The 13224-nt window shown below is 44.0% G+C and overlaps 1 protein-coding gene across 6 annotated transcripts in view; it reads left to right on the top strand.

The window, feature by feature from the left end:
* PIP5K1B (phosphatidylinositol-4-phosphate 5-kinase type 1 beta) overlaps nucleotides 1-13224 on the top strand; it is a 103600-nt gene that overhangs the window by 46756 nt on the left and 43620 nt on the right. For all 6 annotated transcript variants that reach the window (XM_033086364.1, XM_033086366.1, XM_033086367.1 and 3 more), the window contains exon 7: nucleotides 12117-12234. In XM_033086364.1, coding sequence (XP_032942255.1) covers nucleotides 12117-12234 — 118 coding nt within the window. The remainder of the gene's footprint in view (nucleotides 1-12116; nucleotides 12235-13224) is intronic.

Below are 13224 nucleotides of genomic sequence, written 5' to 3'. Positions count from 1 at the left end.
TTTTCTGGGTTTTCAAAAGTGCTAAATACAGTCATTTCCGTAAGGACTATCAATGTAATCTTTCCTGGATTTAGGATTGATTTCTATCAGTTTTTCAAAGTTTTGTTCATGTGCAGTTTGAATGCTACTTCATAAGCTGTTTCAAATAATTTATAGTACAGTAATTTCACTAATACAAGCCGCAGCAAATAGACAAAAATTTTGGTGGAAACCCGGAAGTGCGGCTAATATTTGGATGCGGCTAATTTATGAACAAAAATGTGATATCTGCCCTTACCTAGTATCATACCAGTCCAGTCCCGAGCCGAAACAGTTTGAAATCCATGGTTTCCCATTGTTCCGACGATGAACCAATCAGAGAACAGCTTATTGCCTGCCTGTGGATGGCAGCGTTACTGAGGGGCAGGGGTTGTTATTGGGGTGAGTTACCTCGGCAGTTCGATAAAAGTGTGTGATATTTCTCTGTACTTTTTAAAGTGTTTTCAGTCTTGTGCAGCTGCGGGGCTGGCTGGGCTCGCAGGGAGAGGGCTGGGGGAGCCGCTCAGCCCACAGGGAGAGGGCCAGAGCGGCCACTCGGCCCGCGGGGCCGCGAGGGCCAGAGCGGCCGCTCGGCCCGCGGGGCCGCGAGGGCTACAGCAGCCGCTCCTGTGCCAGAACGGAGATGTGGCTCCGCTCGGTGCTCGGCTGCCTGCCCGCGCGGCTGAGTGGCTGTTTAAAAGGCAATGCGGATCCATTGGGAATGCTCGCAAAATGACCACACTATTGTTCCTGTCTTTTTCGGCTTGTAAATAAAGGGTGTGTCTTTTTTCACTTGGAAACAATGTTTCTGAGGTCGGCAGTAAGCCAGTAAGCCCCGGCGATCCCGCGATTGTGTTACTAAATGACGACTTTGTGAAAGTTCGCGGCGAACTAAAGTGCGGCTAATGTTCCGGGTGCGGCTTATTTATTGACAAAGACATCAATGTTGCCAACACACCGGCTATGCGGGTTATACTCCGTGCGGCTTGTATTCGTGAATTTACTGTACTTAGTATTTACTGGTGTCACTAAACTGAGTTAAATTAACAGTCTACCAAATTATTGCAGATACTTGAAGTTTTTGCATTTCTTCATGTAAATTTCCTTGATTTTTATTGAAGTAATATATCCTTAAGGAAAAAAAAATCTTATGTGAAATAAAGCCTTTACATTAGTTCCTAATAGTTGAGGGTATTCATATCCTTATTTTGGTGTTAATGATAGGGTTTGTACACTGGTTAGTAGTCTTCCTCTTGTAGATTAGGTTGATATAGAGAAGCTAACCATATGCATGTGTTTTATACACAAAATGTTGGTTAAAATATTCAACTCACAGGTGTGAAATTTCATATTAGGTAACAAAAGTTTTATTGATGAGAAAAATGTCTGCCTATGACAGTGATAGAGACTTCTGTGATATATCAGCTTTGTTCATGAAAACGAAAAAGAAAACCTACATGCTAAAACTGTTTTATTACATAACATGGCTTGAGAAAGAAAATTATTCTTTCTTTTTAGACATAGTTTTAAAGGAATAAGTAAAATAAAATGATTTGTAGTCCATAGCATTTCATGTGGCTTTTTTCCTGTGAGATTCGCATGCATATACACACAGAAATGAGATTTCTTTGTTTGGTATTGATATTAAGAAAAAGCCAGGAGACATCCCTTCTGGCTTAAAACAAAAACAAAAGGCAGAAGGATGAGACTGATTACACTAATGTAAAATTTAATAGAAAAGTTTTAGTGGTACCTTTCCAGACTGTTTCCTATAAAAAATAAATATTTTGAGGAAAATTAGACAAATTAAAGTAATGACCAATGCAGTGTAGGTTTGGGTTTGTTGGTTTTTTTTTTGGCATAGCTAGGTAGTAAGCAGTATATAGCATAGTGAGACATGTTGACTGTAACGAAGAGCTGCTCCATAAAGAGCACTTGTTGACAACGTTGTCTATGGAACTAAAAGTTGGCTGTCTGCAGCAATCACTTCAAACAACACTTGATTTCTTATACTGATGCACAGAAATGTCAAATTTCAAATCCTTGCTGTGTCTCAGTGTAATATCCACTTTTATTTATCTAAAAAAATTCAACCAGAAATGTATTACTATGCATAAATTGTAATACTTTGGGAGTGCACAAAAGAGATATGAGATTCTTTCTTGCTGGTTCAGAGTATTGGGATGTTGTTTCATGATGTATTATGTGGATTGGTCCTGTCATGTAAATAGGTAACTTCATTACCCATGTTTGAAGTAAAAAGCAAAGGTTGCACATTCTTTACACCTGGGCCTGCACTGCCAAGGTGCACCTCAGGTGCTCTTCACTTTTTCCTTGGGGGGTGCCTACATGTGATGGCAGCATTGTTAAAAGTAATTACTGTAATGACTTTTTTTGTTCCCTTTGTATTGATCTGGGTTGAAGCAATTAGTGGAAATTAGTTACACCAGCAGGTGAAGTGGGTTGACGTCTACCTGGAAGTACCCTGGAGCCAACCTGAAGTTGAGTAAACCTTTTGCAGAAGTTTTCAGCTGAAGGAGAACCTAACAGTGCAGCAACAGTGGAGCTGAAATGTGCTTACCCAGCAAGGCACAGTACTTTTCCACTTGCTTTGGGTACAAATAATTCATCTGCAACTTCGAACAGGTTGTCAGCTGAACTTCCCCTTCATTTTGGCAACCTCACAGCAACCTGCCTCTTCACATGATGTCCTCCTCCATTTTCCTCCAATGTTTTCCCTGCCGTACCTGTGTCTGGCAGAGGTGAGAAGACTGTTTTTCAGTCATAGGCACACCTGCTTCTTTGACAGCAAAGGGGCATTGTTAGGATGGCAGGGGTAAGGTAGACCTAAGCTGGTAGAAATAGAATGTGGCCTGTGCACCAGTGAGCAGAAGAGCATTATATCTGCCCTTTTATAGTTAGGAGAAAATAGTTTTAACACTTCTTTATGAATTTTATTCATTGAGGAGGATAGTTTTTGCATACCTCTCAGATCCTGAAATAAACTTCAACCTGTATCTCTGCTTCAGCAGTCATACTGAAGCATTTAGGATTCATTAAGAAGGGAGAAAAATGCCAGGGGAAAAAAGTGATAAGGTCAGATCTGAACATAACTGCTCTGCATATTGTGGGAGCTACTGATCTAAATCAGAAGTAACTCACTGGATTGCAGGTTGTTCCTGGTCCAGAGTTACTCTGTAACTGTGTTAAATTGGTTAGAATTAGGCCAGATTAATTTACATGTTTATTTCTGGAAGTGACTTTGAGTGAAGTACAGGTGTCTCTGTACAGTGGGGTGGATTTGAATTGCAAAGGTGCTTGCCTTCATTTGCGCATTGTAGTGGTGGAGGGCCTTTCACCCCTTTTTCTTCAAGCTCCCCAGGAGTTTGTAGAACATGTTGTTTTTGGAAAATGAGGTACTACTGGAAGCTGCTATAATGAGAACCATTGAGAACCATCATCCAGATAGAGTTAAAATGGTACTATGCAAATTTGCTTCTAGGATGGAGAAAAAAATGCACCCTTCACTGACCTACTTGATTCTGAAGGTACGTCTGAAGTCTGCACCCTACTCACTGAATAGAGTGAAACCACAAGAGAAATCACTCTTAAGTACAGTAATTTCACGAATACAAGCCGCACCAATTTGACCAAAATTTTGGTGGAAACCCGGAAGTGCGGCCAATATTCCGGGGCGGCTAATACATTAACAAAATTCTAAAAGCTGCCAACACGGAAGTGAGAGCCCGCGGCAGCCCCAAGCCAAGCTGGAGCCCGGCCGGCCCCGGCAGAGGTGGGAAAGCCTGGCAGAGGCGGGGCCAGCAGTGTGGGGGGCGGGCGGCAGAGCCTGGGCCAGCAGGGCGGGGCAGGGGGGGAGGCAGAACCCGGGCCAGCAGGGCGGGGGAGCCCGGGAGAAGTGGGGCTAGCAGTGCAGGGGAGCATGGCAGAAGCAGGAAGGCCGGTGGGTGGGGCTGCCTGGCAGCGGGGGAAGCCCAGCAGAATCGGGGCCAGCAGCGTGGGGGAGCCCGGCGGTGCGGGGGCCTACAGCGCCGGCCAGGGCGAGGAAACGCGGCGGCGGTGCAGACGGGAGGGGGCGGCCGGCGAGCGCGGAGGCGGCAACGGCAGCCCTGCCGGCCAGGCGAGCGAACGCGGCGCGGGGCGGGCGGCGAGCCCGGCGGCAGCGGCGGCAGCCCGCCGGCCGGGCGAGCGAACGCGGCGCGGGGCGGGCGGCGAGCCCGGCGGCGGCGGCGGCAGCCCGCCGGCAGGGCAAGCGAACGCGGCAGCGGGGCGGTGCTGACGGGAGAGGGGGGCCAGCGAGCCCGGTGGCGGCGGCAGCCCTACCGGCCGCCCTGCCAGCCAGGCAAGCGAACGCAGCGCGGGGTGGTGCTGACGAGAGAGGGGGGCCAGCGAGCCCGGCGGCGGCGGCAGCACCACCCGGCCAGCCCCGCCGAGCCGTGGCGCTGAGCTGGGCCACCCGGCCCCGTCGGCAACCATGAGCGGGCCGAGCCTTCCTGGCCCCGCCCCGAGCCAGTAAAGCCCGCTATGCCGCGATCCTGTTACTAATTGGCCAATTTGTGAAAGCTGCGCACGGATTCTCGCGACGAACGAAAGTGCGGCTAATATTCGGGGTGCGGCTTATCTATTGACAAAGACAGCAACATTGTCGAGGCACCGGAAGTGCGGCTTATAATCCGTGCGGCTTGTATTCGTGAAACTACTGTAACTTCTTTTTTTGGCTTTTCAACTCTGGTTTGGAAATCCAGAAACAGAGGTGCTTACCTGATGTTGGTGCTGCTGCAACGGTGGTTGAAGGGTTCAGCGGAAAGATTGTTCATCCTGCACGTGTTCTCTATACTCTGTCCTGGGACTAGCTGTGTGGGACATATGTGTCTGTCTTCCTTGGTTGGAAGCAGTTCCTGGTGACACAACTCGCTTCCACTTAGTTGTTTTGTACAGTGTGGCTTCAGCAATATTTTGTCAGCCCTTTGACTTGACTTGGCTGTGGTGCTGGCTCACAGTGAGATGGCCTTGGTTAGAATGGCTCGTTGCTCATCTGCAAGCCTAGCTCTGGCAGGCAGTGGTGGCTCAAACTGGTCACGGGACCATGGGGCTGTGCAGCTGCTTGTAAGTCGGCAGTGGTGTAGGCAGCTTTTTAAGTTCTTCTAGCGGACACAGAAGAAGGTGCATTTTCTGTGGTGACTGAGAAGCCAAACAGAAGCTGCTCCATTATATCAACTAGTTTTGGCTACAAAGGTTCAGAAATGTAGAATGTTTCAAGCAAGATGGTATGTTTCAGCCTGCATTCTTTTGTTTTATTAGATGGAGACTGTTTCTAAGCACAGCTGTTGAGTTTGGCCTTTTTTGCAGCAAGCTGTTAGTCAATCTTACGCACTTCCCTTGCTAATACACTTTTACTGCAGAGTCTAGACCCTGCATATTGAGAACAGTTGCTATGGCTTGTAATTGATCTGGGAAGTGTGTTAGGTGCTATGACCTTTACACTCTGCAGCTAAAGTCTATATACTGAACAATTTACATATTGTCTTCTTGTGATGCTAATGAAAGATTATTCATTAATAATCTTTCTGCTCTTTAAAGGCAGTATCTTACCATTGTATTGTGACAGTGTTTGAATAGCAGCCCAAATAAGTACAGTAAATTCACGAATACAAGCCGCACTGACTATAAGCCGCATCTCTGGGTGTTGGCAAATATTTTGGTTTTTGTCCATAGATAAGCCGCACACGAATATAAGCCGCTCTGTCGTTCGCAGCGAGGACCCGCGTGCAATTAGTAACAGAGCCACGGCAGGGCGGGGTTTACTGGCTGAGCTAAGGCTGTGCAGGCTCGGCCCGCTAGGGGCCGCTGACGGGGCCAGGTGGGCCAGCCCGGTGCTGCAGCTCGGGGCCGGCCGGCGCTGCCCCTGGGCTCGGTCACCCCGGGTCGGCGCTGCCCTGCGGTGGCAGGCAGGGACGGAGCTTCCCCTGCTCCTACGGCAGCGGCGGCGGGCGGGGAGGGAGCTTTCCCGCGCCCGTGGCGCCGGCGGCGGGCAGGGACGGAGTTTCCCCGCTCCTGCCGGGGCGGCGGCGGGCGGGGACGAAGCACCCCGTCGGCTCCCCGAGCCGCGGCAATGGCTGCGCGGGGCTCCCGTCGGCTCCCCGGGCCGCAGCAATGGCTTGCGCGGGGCTCCTGTCGGCTCCCCGAGCCGCAGCAATGGCGGCGGCCGCTTCCCCCCCCGTCCCCGGGCCGCAGCAATGGCGGCGCCGGCTTCCCCCCTCCTCCCCGGGCCGCAGCAATGGCGGCGCCGGCTTCCCCCCTCCTCCCCGGGCCGCAGCAATGGCGGCGCCGGCTTCCCCCCTCCTCCCCGGGCCGCAGCAATGGCGGCGCCGGCTTCCCCCCCCCTCCCCGGGCCGCAGCAATGGCGGCGCCGGCTTCCCCCCCCCTCCCCGGGCCGCAGCAATGGCGGCGCCGGCTTCCCCCCCCCTTCCCGGGCCGCAGCAATGGCGGCACGGGCTTCCCCCCCACTCCCCGGGCCGCGGTAGGGGCGGCCCGGGTCCCCCCCGTCTCTCCCCTGGGCTGTGGCAGAGGAGGAAAGAGAGCTCTCCCGCCTCTCTCCCCGCCCCCCGTGCTGCCTACAGGGAACCAGGCTCTACCCGCGGTGCAACAAAGTAGCGATTTGTAACAATCGCAAAATGCCGACTTTGCAGCTGCTCGGCTCAGCACTCTGGCAGGAACTTCTGAGGTTGTATTAGCCGCTCCTGATTATTAGCCGCATTTCCGGTTTAGGAGCAAAATCTTTAGTCAAATTGGTGCGGCTTGTATTCGTGAAATTACTGTAGTCAAAAGTACTAAGAAAGGAAAAATTTTACTTGGCCAGTCTGGGTTCTATCCTACATTTAAAAGTGTACTGCTTTCTAGTATGTTTTTGAGGACTGATAAAGTGCTGCTGCTCTTCCTTGGTGCTTTGGTTGCAGAGATACACAGAATTACTCAAGTTCTGACGGGGTTTTTATAGTTTGTGAGTTGAGTGATAACACAGAGAGGAGAATGAAAAACAAATATTAGAAATGGGAATACTTTGGCAATAAGAGCAAAGTGTGGTATGAACTGCTGGACTCAGCTACTTCTGTTACCAACAAATTATTTGTAAGCCTCTGATACAGCCCAGATAGCCGTATGGTTATGTAGACTGCTTACACTACTTTTCAAGTACTCTGAGATCCTGTATTTTAATAGCATTTCCAGTTGGTTATGAAATAATCATATCTTTGGAATTGTAAATAAATGGTTCTGTATTCAGCTGTTACATAGATGTGATTGATTTGACTTGTCTATTCCTAGCTGTATTTCAGGGCTGACTTGAAGGGAGCTGCTTAGAATAGCGTTTGGTAACTGAAAGTTTAGGAAAATGTAAGTGAGACAATACGGTATTACCACTGGACTTTAACCCATAGTATGAAGAAAACACAGACATACCTATTTGTACAGATAAACACGATACCCCCCTAATTCATGTGGGAAGTGAAGGAATGCTTTCCTGAAATTACATACAGGAAAGGAACATACCAAAGCACTACCTGACCTGCAGCATCTATTTGTTTGATACAGTTTTTAGAGCTGAAACACATTTTGATGAATTTTTTAAAAGCATCTGTATTCAAGAGCAATGAAACTGCAATTAGATAATCTTAGTTTTTAATGTATGGAGCATTTAGCTTTAGACATTTACATAAAGAATTGCTTCCACTGAAAGAACTGAAGTGTTGCTCTTCTTCAGTTCTTTTTACAGTACACACAAAAAAGTTATACATGGGGTCACAACTACAGACTAATTCTTTTTATAACAGCTCCATCAGAACCTTTGAACAATCCTCAGTGACAAAGGCTCGCTACTAAGATATGCAGCTGGCTTTCTCTGCCCCTTCAGATAGGTGTGGTATCTCCTGAGCACATCCTACCAGGGTGAGGCCATAACAAAGAACAGCTGCCAAGAAGTGTGTCTGGGTGTCTTGTTAAGCAAATTTTTACAGCCATGGGGTTAGCCATTAAAAATGTAATTAGTTTTACTTCACTTTTAATTTGATATTGCACCACCTATGCTTTAATACTCTCTCAGCATTTACAAAGAGACAGGCTAAGATGCACTTACTCTCATTTCTAGGTGTGCTTGATTTAAAAAAAACAACACAGTTTAAGTATTAAACCAAACTTGCATTTTAAGATTAGTCTCTCTTCTTTAGTCTGCCTACGAATCTTTTTCTTTTGTGTGGTATAACAGCTAAGGTTATTAAAATACTTTGTAAGTTACAATTGCTTCCTAATCTTTCCAAAGCCTGTATTTTGTTGTCATAGCTCATACAAAAGACTTGAATTCCTTAAGGTTGCCAGAATCAGAGCTAATTTTAAAAGTCTTTATCTTTGTTTTTCTGGTATACCTGTACTTAAACTAGCTGAGAGGGAAATTGCATGGTTACCCCCTTTCTTATTATGTCCAAAGCACCATTTTGCAGATTTAACTTTTTGTCAATGATCATTGGGCATTTTTCTTGTTCAATTTCAAAGACATAATCATCCCCTTGAAACTCCCTAGACTGATTAAAAATCATTATATGTAGTGCTTTGCACATACACTTTAATCCCACGAGAGTGAAACTGTAAAATACATCAAGAAAATGTCGAGAGAAACCACAGAAACCACAGAATACATTCTTGCAATAGGTAATAGAGTGGAATGTGAACAATTCTAAATAGGGTAGGGATGTACTTACATCAAGCATTCTGTACAGTGGAATTTGTCCTTTTCTGGCAAGAGCAAGGCCATACTCAATTCATACTTGTCATATGACCTTTAAATTGATAAGAAATTTGAAAGGTTTCCATTACTGTAAGAAATTACTGGAAGTAAGGGTGCTTTTTCTGTTGAAAGTACCATCAAAAAACCATTAAAAACTCTTTTCCAGAGTACTAACAAGAAATCTTAAATTTGTCAAGCTTGCTTCATGAATTACTGAAGAGCTTACTGTTGGGATCAGTAAACTATTCTGTTAGGAAGTGAAGCTGAAACGAATTCATATAATTAATGGAAACAGTAGGGTATAGTAAAATACTCTGTAGAGCTCAAACAGAAGATGTTTTTTAAAGATGATTTCATAAAGAATAAGAAAAGTTGTCTGCATAGAGAAATTGACTCATATCTGTCATAAAGTATCTGATGTACTCTAAATACATGAATTGCCCTCTGTGTAGAAGCTGTTCCAAAATATTTGCTCTGTTTTACAATAAATCTCCACTTGCTATGCATTACTGTGCACTGCTGACCTGGTGTTGGTCACTTTACTCCACATGCAATTATGAAATGGCTCGGAACTGTCATATTGTCATAGCATGTGACATAGCATAGATTTATAAAAATATTTAGTACTGAAATGCAGAACTTCATTAAAAAAATTGGATACGTCATATTTCCTGACAGTTGTGATACTTCAGTAGAGAACACTGTTCTGTTATTTTCTGCATCTTATGACAATTAAATGCATTTACACATATGACACCAAGGTAAACTATATAGGTTTCTATACAGCCTCTGGGGCATCCTCATATTGGACAAAAATTCAATAAGTCATAACCAGCTATATAAAATTTAATGTCTGACAAATTTGGCAGTGTTCTGAGCAGCTGAAATGCCTTATGAAAGACCCTTATTCTATCTTAACTGTAAAGAAACACTACCATCTTTAGCTTGTATCCTACTGATTTCCATTTTTAGCTCTAAACAGAACAATAAAACATATGTGGATGTGATTTTGATATCTTGGAATTGTACTGCGGTAAATATAAAGTGATCAGAGGAGTTCGTTAGGACCAGGCAACCTTCACTATTACCTGTAGGGTTTAGCGCTTCAAGAAGCAGCAGTATTCTATAGCTCTTTGTATGTATCATTGATCATTCACAAGCAGCTTTTTATGTGTGCATTTGAGACAGAAATTTGTTTGGTTTTTTTCCTCCTTGCATCTCCTGTTCGGGAGTCTGAAGTGCTATGCATTTCTGGAGCCTCAGAAAGCTTATTTGCCTGCTGTCACTGAAACAGTTTGTTTATGTGGAGGTTTGGCAGCATGCATGCAGGGGTACCTAGGTGGGATGAGTAGGGTACTGTCATCAAACTGTTGTTAATGAAAGGTGGCAAGTTCATATTGCAAGTATTAATTGTACAGGATGAAAGCTCTTAAATTATTTCATTATATTTAATTTTAATTCTCTTTTTCAGGAATGTTGCTTAACATTTATTGCTTTTTATCTGTATGAATTTGTAGCCTTTTTAAATTTTTGATATCCTTTGGATATTCTTTTTGCCCAGCATAATGGTACATTCTGCATTACTGAATAATTTAGTTACAATACATGAATAAAGAAGTGTTGGAAAAGCTGATTTCAGCAACTCTGTCAAGTCTTGGATTTTGTGTTTCTCTGTTTTATCAAACCAGTCGACACTGGCCAAACTGATAAGAATAGTAAAACAGAACAGCATTTTACTCTTATCAAGGACAGTAGAACACAACAGCCCAACCTTGGAGATACAGATAAAGGATGTAACCTAGGCAAACCGAAGTCATGCAAAACACAAGCAGGATGCCAGCTCAGCTCTGCAAGGCTGGCAAAGTAGAAGTTGTGCAAAATAATAATGTTGCACTTACTCAAAAGCAGAGGTCAAGGAACATTGAAGAGGGACCCCAAAGAATCATATAAGGACTTCTGATAACGGGTATGATTATGTCAGAGTCAACTAAGCAGGGATTGTTAATGAATATACAATCCATGAGTATGATAAAAACTTCACATGACTCTCAGGGTCCTTGATGAGAAGAAAGATCACCAGAGTGACCAGCTTTCTGTAATAAAGGCCTGCTTCCCAATACTCAAAAATGTGTTAGAAGTTTCTATCTGGCTGATTTCAGTACCGAAATGTGGTCTAAAAGGTGCTCTTGTTTGTTTTGAAATCACAGTGTAGAACTTTATTCCTGTTTAAAAGACCTCAGTTTCTGTATAAATGAATCCATGGGCATAGAAAAACCATAGTGTTTGTTTTATTTTTTTTTTTTAAATCTAGCAGTATTTTGCTGCTGACCTTTTCCTTTACCTTATATCTAGTATTAATCTCAAGACTTTTGTAACTCAAGCTAAAATTTCAGTGAGATTATAAATATAAAGCAAGGAAAAGAGTTAAAGAGTACAGTAACAAACAGAAGCCACAGCATAGCAGGAAAGCCATGGCATAGTCACCACTACATGAGCATGGTGGTACGACTGGTGTGCTCCACTGGAGGGGTAGAAGCTCCTCAGAAGGAGCAGGCAAGGACGGAGAGGTGTTGGGGTGGCTCTGTACATTAGGAAGAGCTCAAGAGCATTACAGAGCTCAAGAATAGTGATGAGAAGGTTCAGTGCCTATGGGTAGCAGTTGGGGGAAGGCTGAAAAGGCAGATATCCTGGTGGGAGTTTGTTATAGACCATCCAGGATGAGGAGGTGTATGAGCTATTCTACGATCAGATGGTTGAAGTTTCATGATTGTCAGCTCTTGTTCTTGTGGGCAGTTTTAACCTGCCACATGTCTGCTGGACATTCAGCATCAGAGAGGAGGCACCTGGAGTGTCTGAAGATGACTTTCCACCACAGCTGGAAAGTGAGCCCACCAGAGGAACTGCCCTGCTGGATTTGCTGCTTAGAAACAGAGAAGGGCTGGTGGGAGATGCTGTGGTTGGAGCAATCTTGAGCACAGCAACCCTGACACCGGAGTTTCAATACTCAGTGTAGTCACTCTCTACCCAGGACTTCTGGAATGCAGACTTTGTCCTGTTCATGTTTAAACATGATCTTTATGCAAATGCATACAGGTAGTGAAAAAAGTAATTTCCTTTCAGGTGAGAAAAAGGAATTTGCTGGCAGTGTCTCTCACAGACATTTCTATTAATGGTTAATGGTGATAGAGAGATTTATCTAAATTTATGCTCTTTCCTGAGCAGGAAGTCACATTAGGCAGCTTTATGATGAAACTAGCTGCTAATAATTGCTCAGTGATTTAGTTTGTTTTGTTTTTGTTTCCAGTGAAGGGAGCAATCTTACCCCTGCTCATCATTACCCTGACTTCAGATTTAAGACATACGCACCTCTTGCCTTCCGTTATTTCAGAGAGCTTTTTGGTATCAAGCCTGATGATTATTTGGTAAGAGCCTGCAGTTTTCCTTTGAATTACAAATTATTACAAAGCGTGCTAGTTTCATTGTGGCAGAAAAGGATTTTTAAAGGGTGCCTTTAAGGGTGCCCTTTAATCAGTAACAAATTTTGTGTGTGGAGGGGTGTATAACTAGTGAATATTTTTAATGTTTACAAAAATTTTAATTCTTTATCTTTGATATGATTTGTATAAAAAACCTGCTTTGTTAATTGATAAGAGCAACATCCATGTCATTCAGGTAATTTTTCTAGAGAAGTTATGATCAGTAGGTGTGACTTACCAATTCAGCTCTAATTAAGTATTTTTGTGTGATTTATGTTACTTATGCAGTTCATTACAAAGTGAGGTCTGCAAATGTTCCTGCCTAGTTTGGAGGAACATGGATAGCAGACTAAAAATGAAGCATTTTAGAATGTCTCCTTTGTTTTATCTATTTCATAAATTGAAGACTTATTCTTTCATAGTGCTCAGTTTACACAAGAAAAAAAATTGCAGACATTGTAAAAACAAGCTTTACTTGGTGGAACCACTTTGTACACTGCTAGGACAAGTATAAACTATTTTATTTTTCCTGTAGTTCAGCTTTTGGAAGGGTAGGGTGAAGCTGAGCAGGATTGTCTTCTAAATGCTTGCCCTTCTTCTAGATGTTTGCCCAATGTTCACCCAGGAAATAGAGTCCTGGTAAAAATTAGCAACTTTATATGTCAGAGTTTTATTGTGCACTTTTTTGAATGAGTTTTAAAATACTTTTGTTCTATTATCTATAACAGCTTCTTTAAAACCAAAAGAATTTTAAAGGGCTTGGGCGAATAAAAAAGAAAAATTGATTAAATGGTTTTCAAATATTAATATACCACTATTATTAATAAATTGTTTCTCTTGTGTTCAAGTGTGCTGTAATGGGGTTTTCTTCCTGTATGGACAATAAGCCTGAAAGCAAAAGTTGGCTGGTTTTGCTTTTATTAAGTTGCATGTGGG

The sequence above is a fragment of the Catharus ustulatus genome, chromosome Z, assembly GCF_009819885.2.
Source record: "Catharus ustulatus isolate bCatUst1 chromosome Z, bCatUst1.pri.v2, whole genome shotgun sequence".
Taxonomy (NCBI): domain Eukaryota; kingdom Metazoa; phylum Chordata; class Aves; order Passeriformes; family Turdidae; genus Catharus; species Catharus ustulatus.
The sequence above is the reverse complement of the archived record's forward strand: the minus strand, read 5'-3'. Positions and strand labels throughout refer to the sequence as shown.